At 41.4% G+C, this 25,674-nt stretch overlaps 1 protein-coding gene across 1 annotated transcript in view; it reads right to left on the bottom strand.

Moving 5' to 3' along the window:
• The window catches only part of SLC7A7 (solute carrier family 7 member 7), a 48,053-nt gene extending 26,427 nt beyond the window's left edge, over window positions 1-21,626 (bottom strand). Inside the window, exons 1-2 of the mRNA XM_089678210.1 lie at window positions 21,492-21,626; window positions 5,238-5,781 (exon numbers count right to left, since the gene is read on the bottom strand). Of these exons, the coding sequence (XP_089534336.1) occupies window positions 5,238-5,742 (505 nt within the window). The 5' untranslated portion in view covers window positions 5,743-5,781; window positions 21,492-21,626. The remainder of the gene's footprint in view (window positions 1-5,237; window positions 5,782-21,491) is intronic.
• Window positions 21,627-25,674: the final 4,048 nt, after the last annotated feature.

Below are 25,674 nucleotides of genomic sequence, written 5' to 3'. Positions count from 1 at the left end.
TCAATAAACTCAAGGAACCTCTAGCAACCCTGATTGAGAAAGGCTTCTATAACACAAGTTACAAAACAAGAGGGCACTAAAAGGTGACCAACCCAACACTAGATAAATAACAAACTGTGCAGCACTATATATATATATATATATATATATATATATATATATAATATAAATATAAAGAAAAATCAATTTCTATCAAATTAAACTCCGAAATGATTGTGAATAATCTAGTGAGATGAAGAACCTCATAATCAACATTATAAAGCCATCAGGCATTACATTTACAAACTTGCATATATAACATGCATATATAGATGAACACCAAATCAAAATAAACAGTTTGTGTAAAAGGAAAAAGTCCAATAACTTTTATAGACGTATGAACCAGTAACATCAGTCCGGCAGTGACACCTCTTCCATGAAAACCTTCACCTCTATGCACTCACCAGAACTCTGGTAAAAACCCACAGTATTACTGCAATCTGACAGCCTCCATCACTCATTCCTCTTGACAGATCCGATCAGAGGTAACCAGGACACACCTTTATAAAAATAGCTCACCACACGGAGCCCAGAGAAAGGTGTATAGTGTAGTATTTTATTCAAAACAGTTAAAAATCCACGTGGACTTTTCACCTTGTTTCATCTCTCCATACGCCGGGATGTTCGGTATGCCTTGCTTCATTGCCCCATACCGGGCCTCTTGGCTCACCAGCAGAAGTTGGCTGCCTATCTGTTTTTATCCGCCACTAGAACAATTGCTCAGGCCTGGAAGAGTCCGTTTGTCCCTCTTCAGGGGGTGCGGGATCGTATGACCACTATGATGCTCAACGAACAGATGTCGAGTATCCGCAATGACTCCCAACGTAAATTTTTGAAAATATGGGAGCCGTGGTTGCAATATGCCCTTCCCTCACTCTCCCCGGCTAGTCTGGGGATGTAATGGCGTTCGGTGTTGGCGCTCTTGAATCCCTGCTCTTTGCCCCCCCCTTTTTTCTTTTTTTTTTCTTTTCCTTTTTCTCTCTCTCTCTGTTTTTGGTGTGACTAGGACAGATGCATTTAGTTGTTATAATCAGTTACATTAATGTTTTGTAACTTATGTACCATTGATAGCCCCTGCGTGGGCGTACCTTTTGCCCTGTTGGCATTAGAGCATTGTTTTTCCCCCTTTTTTTTTTTTATTTTGCATTTTGTTTATCTGTGCAATTGATAGCCCCTGCGTGGGTGTGTTTTATTGCCTCTGTTTATACTGTTTAAAAAATTTAATAAAAACCATTGAAATAGAAAAATCCACGTGGAATACATAAAACAAGCAGCCGAACTTACATAGATGGCCGCCGGACCATACACCGACTCGTTATTTGTAACACAAGTTACTCTTAGGTTAAACAAAATGCAGATCACAGATATAATATATAGAAAGACAGACAGATAGATAGATAGATAGATAGATAGATAGATAGTGTGTCTTTTTGAACCTAACTATTTGTACAGTAATAGCTGTCAACATACACTATATTGACAAAGGTATTGGTACACCCCACCCAATTCATTGGATTCAGGTGTTCCAATCACCTCCATGGCCACAGGTGTATAAAATCAAGCAACTAGGCATGCAGACTGCTTCTGCAAACATTTGTGAAAGAATGGGTTGCTCTCAGGAGCTCAGTGAACTCAAAGTGGTACTGTAATGGTTTGCCACCTGTGCAATAAGTCCACCAGTGAAACTTCCTTGCTACTAAATATCCCATGGTCAACTGTTAGTGGTATTATAACAAAGTGGAAGCAACTGGGAAAAACAGCAACTCAGCCACCAAGTGATAGGCCACATAAAATGACAGAGTGGGGTCAGCGCATGCTGAAGCGCACAGTGCGCAGAAGTCGCCAACTGTCTGCAGTGCCAATAGCTAAAGACCTCCAAACTTCATGTGGCTTTAAGATTAGCACAACAAAAGTGCATAGAGAGCTTCATGGAATGAGTTTCCATGACCGAGCAGCGGCATCCAAGCCTTACATCAGCAAGTGCATTGCAAAGATTCAGATGCAGTGGTGTAAAGCACGCCACCACTGGACTCTAGAGCAGTGGAGACATATTCTCTGGAGTAACAAATTACGCTTTGTCTGGCAATCCGATGGACGTGTCTGGGTTTGGCGATTGCCAGAACGGTACTTCTCTGACTGCATTGTACCATGTGTAAAGTTTGGTGGAGGGGGGATTATGGTGTGGGGTTGTTTTTCAGAGGTTGGGCTTGGTCCCTTAGTTCCAGTGAAGGGGACTCTTAAGGTGTCAGCATACCAAGACATTTTGGACAATTTCATGCTCCCAACTTTGTGGGAATAGTTTGGGGATGGCCCCTTCCTGTTCCAACATGACTGCACACCAGTGCACAAAGCAAGGTCCATAAAGACATGGATGAGTGAGTTTGGGGTGGAGGAACTTGACTGGCCTGCACAGAGTCCTGACCTCAACCTCACTGAACACCTTTTGGATGAATTAGAGCAGAGACTGAAAGCCAGGCCTTCTCGTCCAACATCAGTCCAACATCGCCCAAATGCGCTTCTGGAAGAATGGTCAAACATTCCCATAAGCACACTCCTAAACCTCGTGGACAGCCTTCCTAGAAGAGTTGAAGCTGTTATAGCTGCAAAGGGTGGGCCAACTCAATATTGAACCCTACGGACTAAGACTGGGATTTCCTTAAAGTTCATGTTAGTGTAAAGGCAGGCGTCCCAATACTTTTGGCAATATAGTGTATATTGGATGAGGATTCAATGTATGACTGTCAAACCATCAATTTTGAATGCTTTTCTATTAATGTGCATATTTCTTGCCTCAAAAATGGAATTGTAATTATGGAGAAGACAGTGGCAGAGAGGCAGCAAGACACCCATGGAACTGGAAGTAATTAGTAACTGACTGAAAAAAATCCAAACCAGCTGTTCACTGGGACAAAGAATGAACCATGGATGTGATTCTTTTTACCCATAGGCATGCCATACTACTGTATTTGCCTGGATTGTGCGACAATTATTCCACATTCACAGGTACACTATTATGCCTATAAGCCACCACCCACTGAGCAATAAAGCAATTGTCTGCAGATAAACATTTCCACAAGGGTAAATATTCATCATTTCATTGCTGTGGCTATTACATTTGCAGATAGCAGTATAAAAGATTGATCCAACCTAATATAATAAAACAAACCCTTGTAGGCTTCAGCTTCTAAAGTCTAAATTTGCACTGTAATGATTGAATCTGTGTTTTATTGTTAGCCAGCTTTCATGGACATTAGCTGAGTAAAGACCTTTAGTCCTGATCTGTGTAGAAGCTGTACTGCTGCTCCTGCCTAAATTTCTCTTTGTGGCCTGTGATTTGACAGAAGAGTGATAGGACTGAGGGATGTATTGTACGCAATGGTCATGGGACTGAGCTGCTGATGTCAGCAGAAGATCCTTAGCACTTCCTTGTACACGACTTTCCACCCACATCCTGTACGTAACAATCCGGGGAACAGAGAGTTTCAAAAGACAATAATAAGGGAAGAACATGAGATGGACAGGAAAACAGAAGTCAGGGAAGAATACGAAATAGAACTGGATTAGCCTTACAAGTAAAAGCACAATGCAAGCAAAAAAGAGAGAATGACCATTTCCTAGCATCAAACCACAACAATGGTGTGCACATATAGTTTCACTTCTGTGTGGGTCACTCACATGATCAGACACATGACCTGTGGTTAACATGACGCCAGTCTGACAAATACAGTGGTCTAGGCCAGCCAGACGTGCACTCAATGTTCTTTGTAAACTGTGTGCTCTGGCAGTAAGATTAAATATAGAAAAATCTATTCTGCTCCATGAAGTTAGAAATGAGTTACTTGTTTCAAACCTGTATGAAAGATTTTATATAAACTATAAATGACACTCAGCATTTTACAACTGAAGTACAGCATACACTGAAAGGTCATTGTTTTAGTATAAAATATTGTAAGTTTAATTAGGTGCAGATTTGCCCTGACACCTTAAATAGTATGTAAAATATCATGTACCCAAAAAACTGATACTGAAGTTTCCAGTGGATGCTGGGGAGTTCCAAAAATGGAAAGTTTGGCACCAATGTTTTAAGTGTTCCCAAGTGATCCCAAGTTAGCCATTATCAGGGGATCTTGTATCATGAACTGGGGTTTTCATTTCTCTACATTCATATAAATCAAGCAACTCATTCTCTCCCTTATTAAATCTCACCTAGACTGTTGCCACTCCCTCTTCATAGGTCTACCTATCCATAGGCTATCCCCACCCCTTCAGTCTACCATAAATGCAACTGTTGAACTCATCCACCTTACCAACTGTTCAGCGTCCGCTACTCCTGTCTTCCAATCCCTCCACTGGTTTCTGAATGCCCAATGAATAAAATTCAAAATACTGACAACATACAAAGCCATTTACAACTTTTCCCCAAGCTGCATCTCCACTCTTGTCTCAATTTATCACCTAACCCATCCTCTCCGCTCCTCCCAAGGCCTCCTTCTCTCTAGCTCCGTTTTTTCCTACTCCCATGCTCAACTCCAGTACTTTTCGAGATCCTTTCCCATTCTCTAGAACTCTCTACTCCAATCTGTCTGGCTATCTCCTACTCTGATCACTTTTAGACGATCACTAAAAACTCATCTCTTCAAGGAAGCCCATCCTGTCTTCAGCTAACAAAAAAAACAAAAACCTGATTACAGAATACAGAAATCCCAGTGTGGTAAATGGAATACATATTCTGTGTACCACAAAACATGTTCTTATTTAAAGAAGGCCTCAACCTGAAATTGTTTTTATAAGAGACATCATGGGGACAGTCTGTGTGTAATAGGTTTTTTAAATTTTTAGACTTGGTGCCACATATCTAGAGATCTTTTATCAATACCTAAATGGCTGTCATCCATACTAATTAACTAGCAAATCAAATGATACAAATTATTTTATAAATATATGTTTTCACACAAGACTTACGCAGCTCTAACAAAAGATTCTCACAATACATATATAAATCTTGAGTGAAATTTGTGTGAATACATTTATAAATAGACCCCGCAAGACATATTTATACAGCAAGGAAGATTGCCAAATTACCTATTTGTTACCAAACAAGCATTGTTAAAAAGTCATTTTTGACAGATGTCAAAGTAAAATTTCTACTTAAACTAATCTAACTTTTCATGTATAGTTTTCTTATCGACCAGACTTACCAATACACACTGCTGCGATGAGCCTATTAGCAGAGTACGGTGATTGACAGGATGGGAAGATGGGCTGTACCATGTAGTTGGAAAATGTGATGGCAATGACAGCTTGACTAGTAGGCTCAATAATGAGGAGGGATGTCCATAGTCTGATGAAGGCTATGAAGCCACCGAAGGCCTCAAGAATATAGGCATAGCTTGCTCCTGATTTGGTAATAGTTGTACCTAGTTCAGCATAACATAAAGCACCGAATATTGAAAACACTCCTCCAATTGCCCAGATGACTAACGAAAGGCCATAGGAAGCACTATACATAAGGACACCCTTGGGCGACACAAAGATCCCAGAGCCAATCATGTTGCCCACAATCAGGCAAACTCCATTCAGCAAGGAGATTTCCTTCTTGAGTTTCATGGATTCCTGAGAACTATTGTCCAGTGGGGATTCATTTTTCCCATTGGGAGCTGGCTCCTCTGTGGAGGCAGGTATGTATTTACCAGAGATACCCATGGTGGAATGAAAGAGTCAGCAGCACAGCAACATGTCCAACTAGGAGAAAGTGAGAGGTCACAGGGTGAGTGAAGCAGGCATGCACAATAAATTGTAAGAGAGGAATTTTACCTCTTCAGTGCTGGCTACACATCATTAACTCTAAATACACAGTGGATGGTACTGAAATATCCAGGTATACTGAACTGTATTTACATCCAATCCACTGGAAAATAAAGCAAGTCTATTTAAAAAGCCACATTAACTAAATGATATGCTAGCTTATGTATATAAGAATTCTATAATTCTAATAGCATTCATTGATGGATCTTGCATTTTCCAGTTTGCGCATAGATCTGGGTATGTAGACATATTCCAAAACATATCAGTAGATTTTTCACATCATAAAACTTTTTGCTTTATTTTTTTCATCAATCCAGGTCCTGGCCATAGAGATGAAATGAACTTTGGTGTGGCATGATAGGGTAACAATCTCAAGTCTATTGACACTAGCAGTTTTCACCAGCCAACTAATAATGAAAAAGATAAAGATCAAATATGTCAGAAAATTATCTCTGATTGGTACTGTTTCCCCCCAAACCTTGAAAGTGTAAAGCCCCATACTCACGATGAGAATATCGGATGAATGATTGTTGTTTTTTTTTTTTGCATGCTAGTCTCATATCGAAAGTGAAGAGGTTACTAAAGTTACAAAAAGTCTTGTACGACAGAAGAATTCAGAAGTGATGTAATGTATTGTATTGTATTTTTGGATGAAAACTGTGTTAATTAAATGAAAATTGTATGATCTGGTATTGTATGAGAAAATTTTTTATGCTTGTCCCTTCAAATAATTTCGGATGAAAGCTGTGTACTAACGAATGCTTCGAAAGCCGTATTTTTTGTACAATTTTCTGACCATGTGTACTAGGCTTAAAGAGTTACTAAACCCAGGACCCTGCATTCACTATATCTGGTCTCCCACAGTACACAGAACAAGAAAATGCAATTATTTTAGTAAATATAAACTGTGAAATACCTTTTCTCATCAACGGTTAGAGCAGTCTTGTGACTTCTATCAGTGTTCAGCAGAGCACTGGTTAAAGCTTGTATGAGTTTTCTTTCTTCTCTAGGAGGATGCAGAACCCCTGACCTGTGTATGGCAAGTGCTGATTGGCCCTGTGCTAATCACATGCACTCCCCCCCAAAAAAAAAAAAACTCTCCAGCAATTCACATCAAACTGATCATGTGCAGAGTGACTCCACACAACATGTCTTATCAGGAAGTAAGAGGGGGGGCACTGGAAGAAGGGGAGGATCAGAGACGTCAGGATCAAACAGCATTTTTACACAATGCAGAGAATTAACTCCTTAGGCTCCACAGTGAGTATAACAAGCATACTTTACTGCATATACAGACTGATTTTACTGTTGTGGGTTTAGTAACACCTTAAGACTAAAAGCTTGTCACACATGGTAAGATTTTCATTTGTTTGTTTATAGAAAAATCAATGGTCAGAACATTCTTTCTTACCATCATTGAGTTAAATCATTTCGTACCAAAACCCTTAAAATTTCATCCAGCCCTGCTATTTGAATGGAATTCCAGACATATTAAGGTTTCATTATGATATTTTCCCAATCAGAAACCGCATTTACAGTTGAATTTTAATTTGTTTGAGAGAAAACTTTTCCATCCTGACCCTTTGAACTTTCTCATCACTATGATTAAAAAACAAATGTGTATTTGACTCTGATAACCATTAGAAAATCATTGTTGCGAAAATGAAAATTTTAAAACAAAACTCTACTGGTTTATGGCCAGCTTAATGTGACACCATGCAATATCCTTATAATCTCCCAAAACAATCTACACACATCTACTACCTAATGGCCCTGTGATTTATTTTTTAAACATTTTTTCTCTGTTTTTCTGACTTGTTGTATTATCCTCTGTGAGCTCCCAAACCTTTCCTTTCCCCCCCCCCCTCATTTCCCTTTATTTGGAACAAGCAATACATGTTTGCTGCAGTTACATGCACTGCTTAATGTACAATACAAATCCCATAGTTCATAGTCCTTAGTCCATCTCAGAAGCGAGAAAGTAAGGATGATTATGATCCTATATGCAGTGGGGCCATGGAAAATAAATGTAGCCACTCTCTAACATGAAGTTGGATCAGAGCAGCAAAGAAAATGAATTTTAAAGAGTAAAAGTGGTTGTAGAGGTAAAAGGTTTGTTTTTTCCCTGAATGCATTATCTGACTTAAGCCTTTCTAAGTCAGCTCCCCCCAGCCTCCCTTAAACACTTACCTGAGCCCAATCTCAACTGAGCACTGTGACCATCTAGGGCAGCACTGCTCTTCTCCCGCTCTCTCAAAGGAGGTTCAGCAGCACTGGAAGCCAATGGCTCCTGCTGTTGTCAATAAAATCCAGTGAAAAGGGAGCAGGGGTGGGGCTGAGCTGCACTGTGTGTGTCAATAGGGGCATACATCCCGGCTCAGGATCAAGCCCGAATAAGTGCAAGCAACAGCAAGCTGCTTGCTATGGGGGGCACTCGGAAGACAGGAGGAGCCAGGAGCGCTCTGTGCAAATAGATATAAAAAAAATAAACCTTTATTATCACTTTACGAACATACAGGAATATAATTTATTAAAACAGTGTTTAGTGTCACTCTATGATTGATGACCCACAGGCAATTCTGCTGCTAGAGACAGTTTTCCAGCGGCAGGATCACCGTAAGGACTCGCTCCCTCTGTAGTCAGATGCAGCAAGTTGGGGCTTTGTTGCTGGCCCACATGCTCTGGAATCTTGATTGCTAACTATGGGAGTGAAATCTCATTGCCTCAGCTACAGAGGAAGTAATACGGACAAACAGGCAGCCTCTTAGTAATCCTGCCACTGGCGATTTCAGCAAATTGTCAGCAAAAGAATCGCTAGTGGTAATGTCGCACATGTGTCATCAACCTTTGCCTTATTCTCCTGCTCCAGTTACAAAATTGGACCTGTGATTGTGCACAATATTCATACAATGGGGCAATCACTGCAGTTTTTGGGAGAGGATAGTAATGATAGATATAAAAATTAGTTACCAGTGCTACAGTGATTTTTTCTTCTGTTGCTTGGCGCTGTTGTCTGGTAATGCCATTGATTGATCTGAACTGGCACTGGAAGCTGTACTATTGGCAGCGGCATCTCCTTATCATTAAAGAAGAAGATGTGGCTGCATCACCTTACCGATTGCTGCCTCTGGCAATCTCTTTTAAAGAGCTCCTGCCCCCATTAACACAATCTGGATTTGCAGAAAAACAATCACTGTGTAATATCAGATTATAGGCCTATTTTTAGACAGATTTTCCTTGTTAGAGTTGGTTTTCTAGTCATCCTGTTGGAAAGTGTGACATGCAGTTTTTAAGATCGGGTTATTATTGATCTATGCACATACAGTGGGGAAAATAATTATTTGATCTCCTGCACATTTTGTAAATTTGCCCACTTACAAAGAAATGAAGGGACTATGATTTTTATCATAGGTGTATTTTAAATGATAGAGACAAAATATCAACCAAAAATCCAGAAAAAACACACGATACAAATGCTATAAATTGAGTTTCAGTTCAGTTAAGTAGTTGATCCCCAAGCTAAACATGACTTAGTACTTGGCAGAGAGATCCTTGTTGGCAAGCACAGAGGTAAGATGTTTCTTGTAGTTGGTTAGCACCAGGGGTGGACTGACCATTTGGAAACTCGGGCACTGCCCGTGGGCTTGGGGTCAGTAGGGGGCCCCATGAGATGCCCCTGGTACCTTTTTCATAGACTTTTTTGAGTTTGGGCAAGGACACAGGGGCCCCATGATCCCCTATTGCCCGGGGGTCCCATGAGTTGTCAGTCCGCCCCTGGTTAGCACACATCTCAGGAGGGGTTTTGGTCCAATCTTCTTTACAGATCTTCTCTAAATCCTTAAGGTTTCTTGACAGTCGCTTGGCAACTCAAAGTTTCAGCTCCCTCAATAGATTTTATATAGGATTAAGGTCTGGATACTGGCTAGGCCACTCCATGACCTTAAAGTGCTTCTTCTTGAGCCACTCCTTTGTTGCCTTGGCGGTATGTTTTGGGTCATTGGAAAAACAGAATGGTTGGCCGCACAAACAGCAATGTGGTAGATGAAATCCTTTATTGGAATCTTTTATATGCAATATGATAAGAACATGACAGCTCCAACACAGGACAGAGGAGCAGTAGACACATTTCACAGGAACACGTGCTTAGTCATTTTCATCTGTAGTGACTAAGCACGTGTTCGTGTGAAATGCATCTACTGCTCCTCTGTCCTGTCTTGGAGCTGTCATGCTCTTATCATATTGCATGTAAAGGATTCCAATAAAGGATTTCATCCACCACATTGCTGTTTGTGTGGCCAACCACTCTGTTTTTCCATTGCATCTGTGATCACGGATCAGGAGAGCACCTGCATGTCTGTGGAGGGGTTATGCAGATTCGGCACTCACCTGGATCTTTTGCTCTTTCAGTTGGTCCATGTTTTGGGTCATTGTCATGCTGTCATACTGGAAGACCCATCCGTGACCCAACTGCCTTGAGATCATTCACAAGCTCCTCCTGTGCAGTTCTGGGCTGATCCCTCACTTTGTTCATAATCGTCCTTACCCCATGAGGTGAAATCTTACATGGAGCTCCAGACCAAGGGCGATTGATGGTTATTTTGTATTTTTTTCATTTACAAATAATCACTCTAACAGTTGTCTCCTTCTCACCAAGCCTTTTGCTGATGGTCTTGTAGCCCATTCCAGGCTTGTGTGAGTCTACAATCTTGTCCCTGATGTCCTGTGACAGCTCTTTGGTCTTGCCCATGATGGAGAGGTTAAAATGGAAGAGAGAGATTCTGTGGACGGGTGTCTTTTATACACATTACGAGTTGTCGTTAGGAGCACCTTCTTAAATTGACAGCATTTACCTGTGTAACACATAGCTGTCTGTGGGAGCCAGAATTATTGTTGGTTGGTAGGTAGGGGATCAATGGCTTATTTTACTCACTGAACTGCAACTCAATTTGTATCATGTGTTTTTTTCCGGATTTTTGGTTGATATTCTGTCTATCATTTAAAATACCTGTGATAAAAATGATAGAACCTTCATTTCTTTGTGAGGAGATACTGCTGCAGACCGGGAGGGATGTCCTAGGAGTGCCAGTTGCAGATCTTCCATTCATACTATAATAACACGGTATTTGACCAACTTGATTGGGGTCAAATATTTCTGGTGAGTGAGAAATTCACTTATTTCATCTGCACGTGGTGAAAGCACACAAAGTTTTGGTCCACAGCAATGTACCTCTAAGGGACTGTCACTACACATACTGTGATCATTTATATCACGTCTATTATTGTTAGATGTATATTATTGGTTAGATGTTAGCGGGAGTATGTACTATCACACTTTGTTATTATCACCTGCTAGAAAATGCAGAGATGTTTTGCTTTGAAATTTTGTCACATGGTTGCTCAGCGCCTACCTATTCATATGATCTTTACAGGTCACAAGACTGAACTTTCCTACTCCCAGCCATTCCTCCACCATTTGAATAGCATGCTTCTTGCTTTAAAGTCCAATATAAGGCCTCATGCACACAAGCATTTACAGGCATCAAACGCTTAGAAGTTAACTCATTTCATTGGCCAGAATAATCATTTATTCTGGCCATTAAAATTAACGCTCAAGCACTAAAGGGTTAATACACGTTTAGGCCCAGTAGACACATTTAGGCGGGTCAAGCATTTTTTTCTGCCAGAACGCTGTTGCTCCTGGATACACTGGCCCTGGGTTTTTGTTTTCCTGCCTGTAAACGCCGCTCCTGCCTCTGAAAGCTCCTAAAAATCTATGTGTGTATGGACACATGGGATAACACGGAGAGCTGTTTACAAGCAGTGAAAAAAAAACACCTGGCGCGCCTAAAAGTGTCTGCAAAACCACCCTGTGTGCATGAGGCCTAAATGTGCACTTTTTCTCAAAGTATAACAAAAAAAGCAAAATTATTTTTTATAATTAATACAGTGCAAAAATCAGAAATAAAAAAAAAAAATAATAATAAAGTGATAATGAAGTAAGTCCACTGTCCCAAATAAACAGTGATTAAGTGCTCCAATAAAAAAACAGTGCCAAAACTAAATGTGTTCTTTAAATGATATCCCCACACCATGCTCCGTGATCACCTTCCAGTACAATCCACACTCACCAGATTAGATGGACTCTTAGGCAGGCCATAGACGGGCCGAATTTTCAGCCAATAAACAAAAAAAATCGGTCGGCCCCGTTGCTGATGCTGCTACCCATGTCCACGAAAAACATCAGTTTTTCGCGGATTTTCCAGCATGACCGATAAAAATAAATGAGGAGTTCCGCGAAAAACGGCCGACGGGCTGGCCCCACTAAGGGCATGATTATCAGCCGATTTTTCGTGCAGACAAAAATTCGGCCGATAAACGACCCGTCTATGGCCTGCATTAGCTTTTAGGGCTTAAGAGTCAAAAAGGCTTTTACTGGTGAAGTGTGTTCCCAGGAATAAACAGGATTCAGAATGGAAATGCCTTTTCTGGCCAGACAGTAGTTTTTGCAATGCAGTTTTGTCTACCTCACCAAGGCCACTGTAAAAAGGATTGTTTAAATGACTTCAACATCACTCATTTGGGAGTCAGTTATGCAATCTTTTGCTTCTCCTTTTCACATCTCCAAAAAAAAATCCTTCCGTGCTGAGAGGGCAGGCCTGGGAACATACTTCACCAGTTTTTGACTCTTAAACCCTACAAACTAAGAGTCCATTTAATCTGGTGAGTGTGGATTGTACTGGAAGGTGATCACAGAGCATGGTGTGGGGATATCATTTAAAGAACACATTTCGTTTTGGCACTGTTTTTTTATTGGAGCACGTAATCACCATTTATTTGGGACAGTGGACTTTTTATCACTTTATTATTAATAATTTCTTTTTATTTCTCATTTTTGTGCTGTATTAATAATTATATTTATGTGTGATGGGTCTTTTACTCTGTGAGCAGCAGCATTGATTATTTGAGTTTATAATTTGTCACATAAGCGCAGATTATTTATTGTTGTTTTTTTTTAATTATTTTTTAGTTTAGCATGGAGAAGGATTAGAACACCTGTCAGGTTTTTATTGCCCTGTGTCCCCATTATGGAGATTCTCCTCTCTATTAATCATGTTTACCGTATCAGACAGCAAGTTTTCTGAGTTGTCACCAAAACAGTAATAGAGGAAAAATGTTCCAATGGGGACATTAGTTCTGTTGACCCCGGTGACAACCACGAATTGACTCACTTTGGAGAGATTTCCTCTCGCTTCTTGTTTTGGCTATTGGACAGGATGTGAAGGAAAATCTACCCAATTGGATACAGATGAATAAGTGGAGTAAATAAAATGAATCAAGTACTATACTCAACTTGTTTTTTGTTTGGCACAAATCCAGCTAAAGTCACTTTACCTGGCATCAATGTAAAAACTAACGATATATTGTCTTGTTTCAGTTACATTGTCTTAGTCTTCTCTACAACACTGTGACAGGTTTGCTTTAAGCCCATGCAAACAATCTGGTAGTACAATGCCAGATGTGAGGTTGTAAAATGAGTAAAATGCTCTGAATAATGCCATTTAAAGACAGGATCATCTTCAACCTTGTCTGTAATTATAGACAGCAGATGTCTGTACAAAAGGGTCTACACAGGTCATCTGCCAAAGGGATTTATGCAAGTGATCCACTTGCTGAAAAGCCAGATCTGCTTACTTTTGGCATTCAAATGTCTGGAAATGGTAATTGTGAATCAGCCATCTGCACAAAGTGATATAGCTAGCCAGTAAACAATGGAAGACTATTGATTGGATTGTTGGCTTCATTTACATAACAAGCAAAATGATCTGGGTTCTCCTCATCTCTTTGAACTGTTAATAAAGACTAGATTGTAAGCTCCAAGGAACAGGGCCCTCCTAACCCTCTTGTATTGAACTGTATTGTTGCTGTATTGTCTCCCGTTATATTGTAATACGCTGAGCAAACTGTTGGCGCTATATAAATCCTGTATAATAATAACGTCATATATGTACTATGCTCTATACATTTTTTTGCCAGTGTAGCAGTACCCCTGTAGGAGCCGGCAATTTCTAGGTCCCTAGGTCTTTTCCAGTTGTTGCCCCGCAGCAAGGCACACATTCGCAGTCACTCTGTTGGCTCAAGAAACTGTCCGGGGGATGGGTTTTTCATGACTTAATAAAGACTGAACTTGGATAGTGATGGGAGAACCACTTTAAGCCAACCATAAACGGATAGAAATTCAGCTGGTTCAGCAGGAACCAGACAAATTTTGATCTATGGGCAGACTGGTTGTAATGAAGTCGATCAACTTCAGTACAACCAGCTTGTGGGGTTTTCTTTAGTATGATTCCTGCTGCTAGCTTTCTATTCTGATGGTGGGGAAACCTCCCTATCAGAATACAATAGTGCAGTGGGAGGGATTTCCTCATCAACATTGACTGTGTTGATGGGGGAATTGAATGATTTTCTTTCCTTTCCGGTTGAAGGAAATAAAATTGCATAATGTATGGCCAGCTTTTACTAATATGTTGTGGTGGGTTTTTTTTTCTTTGAAGATTGTAATAAGCATGGGCCCTGCTTAAGATTATCTATCTATCTGTGCATCTATGTCCAGCCTTACATAAGGTATTTGACAAACAGGATTATTGGAAGAATATTTGAATCCATATAACTTAGAGTTAAGTTATCCTAGGAAACCTTATCTATCATTCCCAGAGATCCACACTGCCCTTATCTACTGACCTCAGAGACCACATACAGTGTCATACCAAAACTATAGCAGATTATATGTAATCATAGGTTCCCTTATCTAAGGCACTCAAAGGTATACTTGATCCAGTCTTCATCTACACATGAAGAACAAATATTTTACATACTTAAACTCTTTTCAAATACTCTCCTTAACAGTAAGATATCCCGAGAGTGTAAAAAAAGCACACACACACACACACACATATATACAGTATATATATATATATAATTTATAAAAACTGCTGGTACTAGCTTCCTTAGAATATTAGTTGCCTGGTTGTTTCACCTGGAACAAGCATACAGATTAGAAAACCAGACCTGAATATCCAGTCTGTGCCTCGCAGTACTGAAACCAATGGTCAGCCAGCCAGCTGGCTTTTCCATAAAAGTTAAACCATGGCAACCTTTATATTCTTCTTGTACGTGTTTCATTTAATATTCCATATAGCAGAAAATCATTAAGAGGAATCAGTGTGAATATTTCATTTCTTGCTTTTCTCTTGCTAACTACTAATTCTATTTCACAAAGCTTTGACACCAACCCTAGTCTGCAATGCCGTAAAAGTATTCTTCTTACAGTGCTTATAAATGGATGGAGGGGCTGTTGCCTTCTGGCGCAGCAGCCTCAAGAGAATCGGATCCCTCCCTGGAGGGAAAGAACTCTAACAAGGCTTCCTAAACATTTATCACCTCCCTAGCCACCTTCTGGCAACTCCTTCTAGGGATTGGTTGGGCATGGTAAATATTCACACTATGAAACAGGAAGCTTGGTGCAGCGGTCATGGACGTCAGTTTAAACAGGAACATAGTAAGGATTAAAAGATAAAGAAGCTGAATACTCAGTAAGTGATTAAATCAGCTCCTGAAAGTGCTTCAAAACCAAGGGTCTGATATCACTTTAAGGTATAATACCCTGCAGAATACAGTGATAAAACTTTCACATCATTAGAGCAATGTGTTTACTGCTAGTCTGATAAAAGAAGCCTGAACCAGCAGCTTCACCTATAGTCAATGATAAGCGAAGGGATGCTAGGAAGTTAGTCATTAATGAGTAGGATTGGAGAGCAATGTCCTGATAATCATTCCCAGTGTTAAAAACAACACTTGTAATTTAACTGTAATCTTTCAGCCCCTTCGTGCTGCGCTGGAGTTGTTTTTCTGTTACTATTACATTGGTTAATACGACTTTGCAGCAATAGCTAAGTAGACTGGGATTGTGGAGCTGCAAACACTTCCTACCTTGTCCCAGTGCCAGGAGCTCAGCATCCTGTACCATTCACAAACACTAAGCACAACACAATTCCTCTTCTATCATTCCATTATTTTATTTGTTTTCTGAAAGATAATGTAGATTTGAAGTCGCAAGGATTCCCTTTTCTCCGCAATCCTTACCATTATATACCGTAGACAGGGGCCATGTCCCTCTTACCTGTCTCCCAGGTTTTTCTTCTCTTCCCCTCTGAGCCTTAGTGTTTTGTAGAACCACATATCGTTTTATTTTAAGTGATAGGAAAATCGTACAAAAAATACCACTTTCAAAGCGATCGTACGACAATCTGAATAATTTCAGAGAAAAGCTGTGTACTAACGATCAAAGGGACAAGCATGAAAATCTTTCTTGTGTGATACCAGATTGTACAATTGTTGTTTAACCCCTTCACGCCTAAGGGTAAAACAAATCTAAATGCCTAAGCACAATTTTGCAATGTTGACATGTGTTAGTAAAACCGTACATATCATCACAACTACTTTGTACATCCAGGTGAATTATACCTTGTTTTTTTCAGGACAAATTGGGCTTTCATTTGGTGGTAAATGGTAATGGATATCTCCTGATATTTTTTTTTTGTATTATCAAAGGAAAACTGGCCCAAAATAGTAAAAAAAAAAATAATTTTTTTTTATTTAGCTGTGTGTTTCTTGTTACTACCATAACCTACCACCAAAGAACAACCCAAAATAAATTCTCCAGCTCTTGACGATCACAGCGATACCATATATGTGTATGTTATTTGTTGTTTGTATCTGTAGTACAGCCCAGAAACAATAGGGAGTACCACTCTCCCCTCCCTCCTAGATTGTAAGCTCCAAGGAGCAGGGCCCTCAAACCCCTCCTGTATCGTATTGTTACTGTACTGTCTCGTGTACTGTCTCCCATTATAATGTACAGCGCTGAGCAAACTTTTGGCGCTATATAAATCCTGTATAATAATAATAATAGTGCACATTTTGTTTTGTTTTTTTACCTAAAACACACTGAAACAATTTTTTTTTTAAATCTTGACCTTTGACCCTGACCTTTTGACCTTGACCGTTTGACCCAAACACTTACCTGGGCACTGAACTAGATCAAACCTTGATCTAGGTATTTTTTCTTTTATTTTTTAATATTTATTTATTTTCCTTTTTTTTTCTATTTTGTTCCCCTCTATGCCAGGAGTTAGAGAGATAAAATGTATCTCTCTCCTCCATTCATAGAGAGAGAAAAAAACCAAGGGGGCCAGGCTGTACAGTGACTGATCACTGTGATAGCCAATCAGAGGTTATCACAGCTATCATGTGACCCGGAATCGGAAGTCCCGGGTCCCAATCATAAGAACAGGACTCGGTGCTCTCAGTGACAGCAGAAAGACAGGTACGCAAATATGCGGGCGCATGGAAAAATGCCCAGTTCTGTAAGGCCGCATATTTGTGTTATGTCGGCGTCAAGGGGTTAACCAGAACAGTTTTCATCCAAAAATACAATACAAATATGTTACAATACATGACATCACTCCCAAATTTTTAGTCTGTTCTACAATAATTTTAATAACGTTAGTAACCTTTTCTTTATCAATGTGAGGCTAGCATACGAAAAAAAAGTACAATCATTCGTCCGATATTCTCAGCATGTGTACCAGGCTTAAGGGCAAACACAATTCTATACATATAGAGAATAAAATTCATCCAATGCATTGTAGAAGCAAAGAAAAATCCTTAACCCCAGGTTTACACCTAAGCGTTTTCTGCGACGTTTTGCAAAAAAGCAGTACAGTCCATTTAACATGATTTCCTATGGGACAGGTTCACATGTCTGCGTTTTCACCTGGTGCGTTTTTTGGAAAGGGTCAGGGACTTTTTTTAATGCAAAAGTTGCGGTTTTGTTTCTATAGACTTCAATGGAAATGCTGCAGAACAGCATGTATTGCGTTTTTGCCCCTTTTTTGATGTGTTTTAAATCTGCCTAGCAACAAGAAATGTAAAAAAGGCAAAACGCATCAAAAATGCTGCAAAACCGCAAGTAAAAAAATGCACAACGCAATGCAGAAATGGCTCAAATGCAACCTGCGTAGGTGTGAACCTAGCCTAAAGCTCAAGGTTTTTTACCTTCATGCATTGTATGCATGAAGGAAAAAAATCTGTGTGCAGCAGTGCTCCCAGCCCCCCCTAAAACTTACCTGAGCCTCATCACGATCCATCAATGTGCACAACAGCCTCGGCTGTCACTGATCTCTGTCTCCTCATTGGCTGCGACAGCAAGCGGGGACCATTGGCTCCCACTGCTGTCAATCACAGCCAGTCAGCCAGTGAGGAGAGAGGGGGTGGGGCTAAGCCACGGCTCCATGTGTGAATGGAAACATGGAGCAGTGGGTGCCCCCATAGTAAGCTGCTTGCTGTGGGGCACCCGACAGAAAGGAGGAGCCTGTGGGGGACCGGAGAAGAGGAGGATCTGGGCTGCTCTGTGCAAAACCACTACACAGAGCACGTAAGTATAGACATATTTGTTATTTTACAAAAAAAAAAACATTACCTCTAATATCGCTTTAAGGAATCAAGGATCACAAACTTCCACCAATGGGGAGGGGAAATGCATAAAACAAAAAAGTTCTAAAAACTTTCACAGGTTATCATGTCTATAATGTGAACTGCGACAGATTGCAACATAATCTAATAATGGCTATACAAAGGACAACGTTCTAATAACCAGTTTTAGCCCCCATTCACACCTGAGCATTTTGTAATGTGTTTTCTGAAAATGTGACAATGCTCAGAAGAATCCTGTTATTTTTAATGTTGCCTAGTTACACCTGAGCGCTGTGTCACTTGCCCTGTACATGAACCTTTCGGGCAGAATCATGCATTTTTGGCTCCTTTGTCTATAGTGGAAGCGGTGCCTGAAAATGTGCGACACAAGTGTTTTAGCGTATGTTTGCACCTAACAACTGATCTGGCAGATAAAAGAAAGTCAACCACATAATGCAAATGCAAAATAAACTGCTTCAAAACTGCCTGGATATGTTCATGCTCAAGTGTGAACAGGGATGCAACCAGCTTTCAGTTGTGAAACTATTGCTCAGATCAAAGCAAGAACAGTATAAACTGTGTGTGTGTATGTGTGTGTATATATATATATATATATATATATATGTATGTGTGTGTGTGTGTGTGTGTATATACACACTATATTCGCTATACACTATATTGTCAAAAGTATTGGGATGGCTGCCTTTACACGCACATGAACTTTAAATGCATCCCAGTCTTAGTCTGTAGGGTTCAATATTGAGTTGGCCCACCCTTTGCAGATATAACAGCTTCAACTCTTCTGGGAAGGCTGTCCACAAGGTTTAGGAGTGTGTCTATGGGAATGTTTGACCATTCTTCCAGAAGAACATGTGTGAGGTCAGGCACTGATGTCAGACAACAAGGCCTGGCTCACACTCTCTGCTCTAATTCATCCCAAAGGTGTTTTGTCGGGTTGAGGTCAGGACTCTGTGCAGGCCAGTCAAGTTCCTCCACCCCAAACTCAGTCATCCATGTCTTTATGGAACTTGCTTTCTGCACTGGTGTACAGTCATGTTGAAACAAGAAGAGGCTATCCCCAAACTGTTCCCACAAAGTTGGCAGCATGAAATTGTTCAAAGTGTCTTGGTATGCTGGCGCCTTAAGAGTTCCCTTCACTGGAACTAAGGGGCCAAGCCCAACCCCTGAAAGATAACCCCACACCATAATCCCCCTCCACCAAACTTTACACTTGGCACAATGCAGCCAGGTAAGGAAACAGACACGTCCATCAGATTGCCAGACAGAGAAGTATGAGTCGTCACCCCAGAGAACACATCTCCACTGCTCTAGAGTCCAGTAGCAGCGTGCTTTACACCACTACATCCGATGCTTTGCATGTAACTCTTGGATGAAGCTGCTCGGCCATGGAAACCCATTCCATGAAGTTCTCTACACACTGTTGTTGTGCTAATCTGAAGGCCACACAAAGTTTAGAGGTCTTTAGCTATTGACTCTGCAGACAGTTGGCGACTTCTGTGCACTGTGCTCTTCAGCATGTGCTGAACCCACTCTGTCATTTTACGTGGCCTACCACTTCATGGCTGAGTTGTTGTTGTTGTTCCCAGTTGCTTCCACTTTGGTATAATACCACTAACAGTTGACTGTGGAATATTTAGTAGCAAGGAAATTTCACGGATGGACTTATTGCACAGGTGGCAACATATCATGGTACCACGCTTGAATTCACTGAGCTCCTGAGAGCGACCCATTCTTTCACAAATGTTTGTAGAAGCAGTCTGCATGCCTAGGTGCTTGATTATATACACCTGTGGCCATGGAGGTAATTGGAAAACCTGACTCCAACGATTTGGAGGGGTGGCCCAATATTTTTGGCAATATAGTATGTATGTGTGTGTGTATATATTTATGTGTGTATGTGTGTATATATATATATATATATATATATATATATATATATACTGTATAGGCTGATTGAAATTAATGTGGATGTACATAGTATAGCTTATCAGTGCTATATAAATAGATGTAATAAAAATATAACAAGTAGAAGTTTAGTTTTATAGATAGATAAGATAAAGATATATATATATATATTGTATAGGCTGGTTGAAATTGAGATGTGGATGTACAAAGTAAACTTGTCAGTGCTATATAAATACCTGTAATAAAAAGGTAACAAGTGGATGTTTAGTATTAGTGCCCGGTCATACCAGTGCGTTTTCAGGTGCGATTTGGGAATTTAAATAAATTAATGTGAATGTCAGTGTCTTAACATCTGCGATTTGCTGCAGCGCAATTTCTAAACTAGTTCTTGCATCACTTTTTCTGCAGTTTTGTTGTGATTTCACATACATAGAATATAATGGAAATTGCACTGCAATTTGCTAGAAATCATTGAAAATCTTCACAAGTAGCAATAAAGTCTTCAGTAGTCGCACCTGAAATCACACAGAAATTGCACACAAATCGTGCAATTTTAAATTGCAGCAGTGTGACCGGTGACTTAAAGTAATACCGTTTACTGGCTAAATGAAATAAACAGTAGAGCACATTTTCAAGGCACGCTGGCTTCTTCCAGAAATATTGGGTTGGCTGTATATGTACAATTTTCCTTTAGATTTACCAAAATCATACACTGAGGTCAAACCTAAACACTTTCCATCTGTATACAATCAGGCAGGCCCCTGCACTACACTGTTGAAGGTAAATCCAAATGAAATTGAATAAGAAAATTGTATAATGTATGGCCAGCTTGATACCGAATAAATAAAAAAACAAATAAATGTCTGTATGTGGCCAGCATGACATTGTATACAAACATCCAGCAGGTGTGTAAACAACTTGTCAAAGTTACTGCTAACAGAAGAAAGGCTAAAGCATCATCCCATAAAGCAGTCCTGGCAATTGTACACCCGACCCCCTCCCCCTCTACATATCCTAGCAATGCCTTTGTTAGGTCCATGAGTATTACATGGTGTTTGCAGAGTGGAGTTTCCCTTGGATCTCTCACAAACAAGCATGTGAGTGTTGGGTGACAGTGACAGGCCATCCCTTGTGCTGATCAGGTAGTGTGCAGTCTTGGGGCAGGGTCAATATTGGGGGGTCACACTTACTTGTGCTGCCTCCGGCTGTCCCTGAGATTGAAGAGGGTGAGGCAAGAAGAACAAGACATATAATAGGAGCTGGGTGCCAGGGAGGGAGGGGGCAAGGTACAGGAGCTCCGCGATTTCGAAAGAAGACAAGATCACTCAGCGAATTCTGAGAGTTGTAGAGAAAGCATTTCTTATCAGCTGGGGGAGGAGGAGGGAAGCAGGAGGGAGGGGGAGGAGGGAGGCAGAGGAAAGGTGATGGGCACAGGCTGCTCCCTGATAAGGACCCCCAGCAGCATCATCACAGCTGCTGGAAGGGATGAGGGAGATGACAATGTATGGCAGTGACAGGCTCTGTCCAGGCTGCCCTGTGTATGGGAGTCAAGGATTGCCCTCTGTATAGGAGAGACAGGGGCTGTGTCCTGTGTACGAGAGACAAGGGCTGTGTCCTGTGTACGAGAGACAGGGGCTGTGTCCTGTGTACAGGAGAGAAGGGCTGTGTCCTGTGTACAAGAGAGAAGGGCTGTGTCCTGTGTACAAGAGACAGGGGCTGTGTCCTGTGTATAAGAGAGAAGGGCTGTGTCCTGTGTATAAGAGAGAAGGGCTGTGTTCTGTGTACAAGAGACAGGGGCTGTGTCCTGTGTACAGGAGAGAAGGGCTGTGTCCTGTGTACAAGAGACAGGGGCTGTGTCCTGTGTACAAGAGAGAAGGGCTGTGTCCTGTGTACAAGAGACAGGGGCTGTGTCCTGTGTGCAAGAGACAGGGGCTGTGTCCTGTGTATAAGAGAGAAGGGCTGTGTTCTGTGTACAAGAGACAGGGGCTGTGTCCTGTGTACAGGAGAGAAGGGCTGTGTCCTGTGTACAAGAGACAGGGGCTGTGTCCTGTGTACAAGAGAGAAGGGCTGTGTCCTGTGTACAAGAGACAGGGGCTGTGTCCTGTGTGCAAGAGACAGGGGCTGTGTCCTGTGTACAAGAGAGAAGGGCTGTGTCCTGTGTACAAGAGACAGGGGCTGTGTCCTGTGTGCAAGAGACAGGGGCTGTGTCCTGTGTGCAAGAGACAGGGGCTGTGTCCTGTGTACAGGAGAGACGGGCTGTGTCCTGTGTGCAGGAGAGACGGGCTGTGTCCTGTGTGCAGGAGAGACGGGCTGTGTCCTGTGTACAAGAGAGAAGGGCTGTGTCCTGTGTACAGGAGAGAAGGGCTGTGTCCTGTGTACAAGAGAGAAGGGCTGTGTCCTGTGTACAAGAGAGAAGGGCTGTGTCCTGTGTGCAGGAGAAACAGACTGCCCTTTGTCTGGGAGTGATGGACTGCCCTGTGTACAGGAGAGACAGGATTTGTCCTGTGTACAGGGACTTTCCAGGCTTTAGTCTAGGTACTTCACAAGCCACTTACATCTCTCTTCCAGCAAGTGAAAGCCTCTTATATCTTGAGGATATTTTATATTACCAGTAAATCTGATGGGGAATTTCACCTTCAAACTAGAAAGGATTGTGTCTGTTTTTACATTCAAATGTATTAAAGCTGAACTCCAGACACAAAATATTTAGTTTAAATATCACTCAATTGGTACAAATTATATAAAACCAATTTATGTGTACCAGATGCCTTTGCAAACCCAGATATTGCCATATAAAAGTACCAGTGATATCATCACTGTACTGTAACTAGCCTGCACAGAGAGCAGATCTGTGGGAGGGGCCCAACAAGCCCACCCACTACAGGCTGTCAGCATAAAACTACAGGAGGGGCAGATGCAGGACCAGTTTCCCTGCGCCATTAGTGAGAGCAGCAATGAGCGGTCTTTATTACAGGAAGGGCCTGCACAGAGGCAATGTTCACACTGGATTATTGCACAGATCTAGAAGAAATACACAAAGTATACCCAGATTCAAGGAAGAATACACGTCTCTTGTATTTAAATAATATTGATAGAGTTCAGCTTTAACTGCTTCCCAACTGTGCTATAGCCGAAAGACTGCTACAGCGCTGTTGTCCAGTTCTGGGAAGGCATCCATGGATGTCCTCCCAGAACATGCCCCCAGCGGCCTTTTACCACATGATCAGCTGTGTCCAATGACACAGCAGATCACAGTGTAAATATAGTTGCCGTTATCGGCAGCACTTTCCTCACACAGGTCACTGCATGGGGAAAGTACTGCCGATAACCTGCAAATGTGACGGGAGATCTGCACTGATAATCAGGGCACTGATTATTAGTGCCACCCAGCAATGCCACCCATCAGTGCCCAGCAGTGTCACCTATCTATGCCCCCAGTCAGTACCCAGCAGTGCAGCCTGTCAGTGCCCATTTGTGTCAGTCAGTGCCATCTGTCATTGCCTCTAGTCAATGCTATCAGTCAGTGCCGCCTATCAGTGCCCATCAGTACCACCTATCAGTGCCCATCATTGCTGCATATCAATGCATCATCAGTTCCTCCTCATCAATGCACATCAGTGAAGGAGAAAAATTACCTGTTTATTAAATTTTATAATAGAAACAAAGAAAAACTTTTTTTTTCTCAAATTTTTTGCTCTTTTTTTGTTTATAGTGCAAAAAAATAAAAACCCCAGTGGTGATTAAATACCACCAAAAGAAAGCTCTATTTGTGTGAAAAAAATGCTAAAATTTTCATGTGTAAAGTGTTGCATGACCGCGCAATTGTCAGTCAAAGTGCAACAGCGCTGAAAATTGGCCTGGCCAGGAAGGGGGTGAAAGTGCCCGGTAGGCAAGTGGTTAAACCAAGATCACCAATGTAATATATTGAAGCTTTCCAGTCCTTAGAAGAGGTGGCTGCTTTAGGCTACGTTCACAAGCGGCAGACAGGTGTTTGGGAAGTGTTTTTACCGTTTCCCAAACGCCTGGGAAAATTCTGCACATTGCAGCACACAGTGCTGTTCAAATGTGAGCGTTATCATCACAGCAAAACGGACGCCTCTGGTCGAGTCAAGAGGAGTTGAACCATCCTATTTAAGTTTATGGTGCCGCTCCGCAAACGCCCGGCCGGCGTGTGCGGTTGCGAGGCGTTTGCGTAGCGGTAACACCATTCGAATTCCATTATAGGCATTTGTGGGGCGTTTTCAACGCTTGGCAAATGCCTAGCAACCGCCACTAAACCGTGCATGCGGCGTTTGCGGAGCATTAAACACTCCGCAAACGCCGGACCAACACTTGTCAAATGCTATAGGGGCGTTTGGCAAGAGTTGGAAAAACAGTCAAGTGTGAACGAGCCCTTTAATCTTCCCTTTTTAATTTGATTTTTTCCCTTCCATTTTCACCTGCTTATCCTGTCCATAAGGGATCATTTACAAGGCCGTTCTTGCCCATATATTGCCCAGTTCACTGTATACGGCGGGTACTGGCAGGTGTTACTTTCATCTGTAACTGCTCAGCCTGTACAAAGCAATGATAGTCTGAGAGGCTTCTCAGATGCTCACATGTAATCACACATAAACCTGTGGTCAGGGTCAGATAAATGGAGCACAGAACCACTCATCTGTCCCTAGCAACAGGTAACCACTCTTTGTGCGATTACATGAGAACAGCCATGTCATTGATTTGTACAGGCTTCCTGCCCCAGCTGAAAAAAACACCTGGCTCTACCCACTGAAGAAATACAGTGTTCTGGGAGGTGAATGTGAATGAGCCCTAACACACTCCTGTCCTAGGGTGACAGCCCTCACTCATTGTACTGTAGCTTTGGAGGAGCAACAATGTCACCCAATGCTCCCTCTTCTTTGATCTGGGCTACAAACGCCTCCTCCTCTCCTCATCTATATTACATAAGTTCGGAGGTGATGTGCAAGGCATCAAAGATAGCTGGGAAAGCTGGTAACATTGCTTGAGCATTCAAGCTGGTTCAATGGTGGGGATCTGCTTTAAAAACTCTATAATTTAAAGTGGAGAAACAAAAAGCCAAATCTGACACATTCCACGCCACAATTGTAAGAAATAATTGCAATCCAAGTTTGTGATACTCCTGAATATAAACTCACCTGTATGAATTAACAGATCTTAATGTTCCTGTGTCCACTGTACGCAACATTGTCAAGACGTTTGCAGTCCATGGCACTGTAGCTAATCTCTCTGGTCATGGACGAAAGAGAAAAATTGATCAAAGATTGCAATGAAGGATTGTTTGGTGGATAAAGAACCTCAATCAACTTCCAGACAAATTCAAGCTGACCTTCAGGCACAGGGTACAACTGTGTC

This window comes from Staurois parvus, unplaced genomic scaffold (assembly GCF_062004578.1).
Source record: "Staurois parvus isolate SC_StPar_1 unplaced genomic scaffold, SC_StPar_1.0 ptg000199l, whole genome shotgun sequence".
Lineage (NCBI taxonomy): Eukaryota > Metazoa > Chordata > Amphibia > Anura > Ranidae > Staurois > Staurois parvus.
This window is presented reverse-complemented; position numbering and strand designations above follow the sequence as displayed.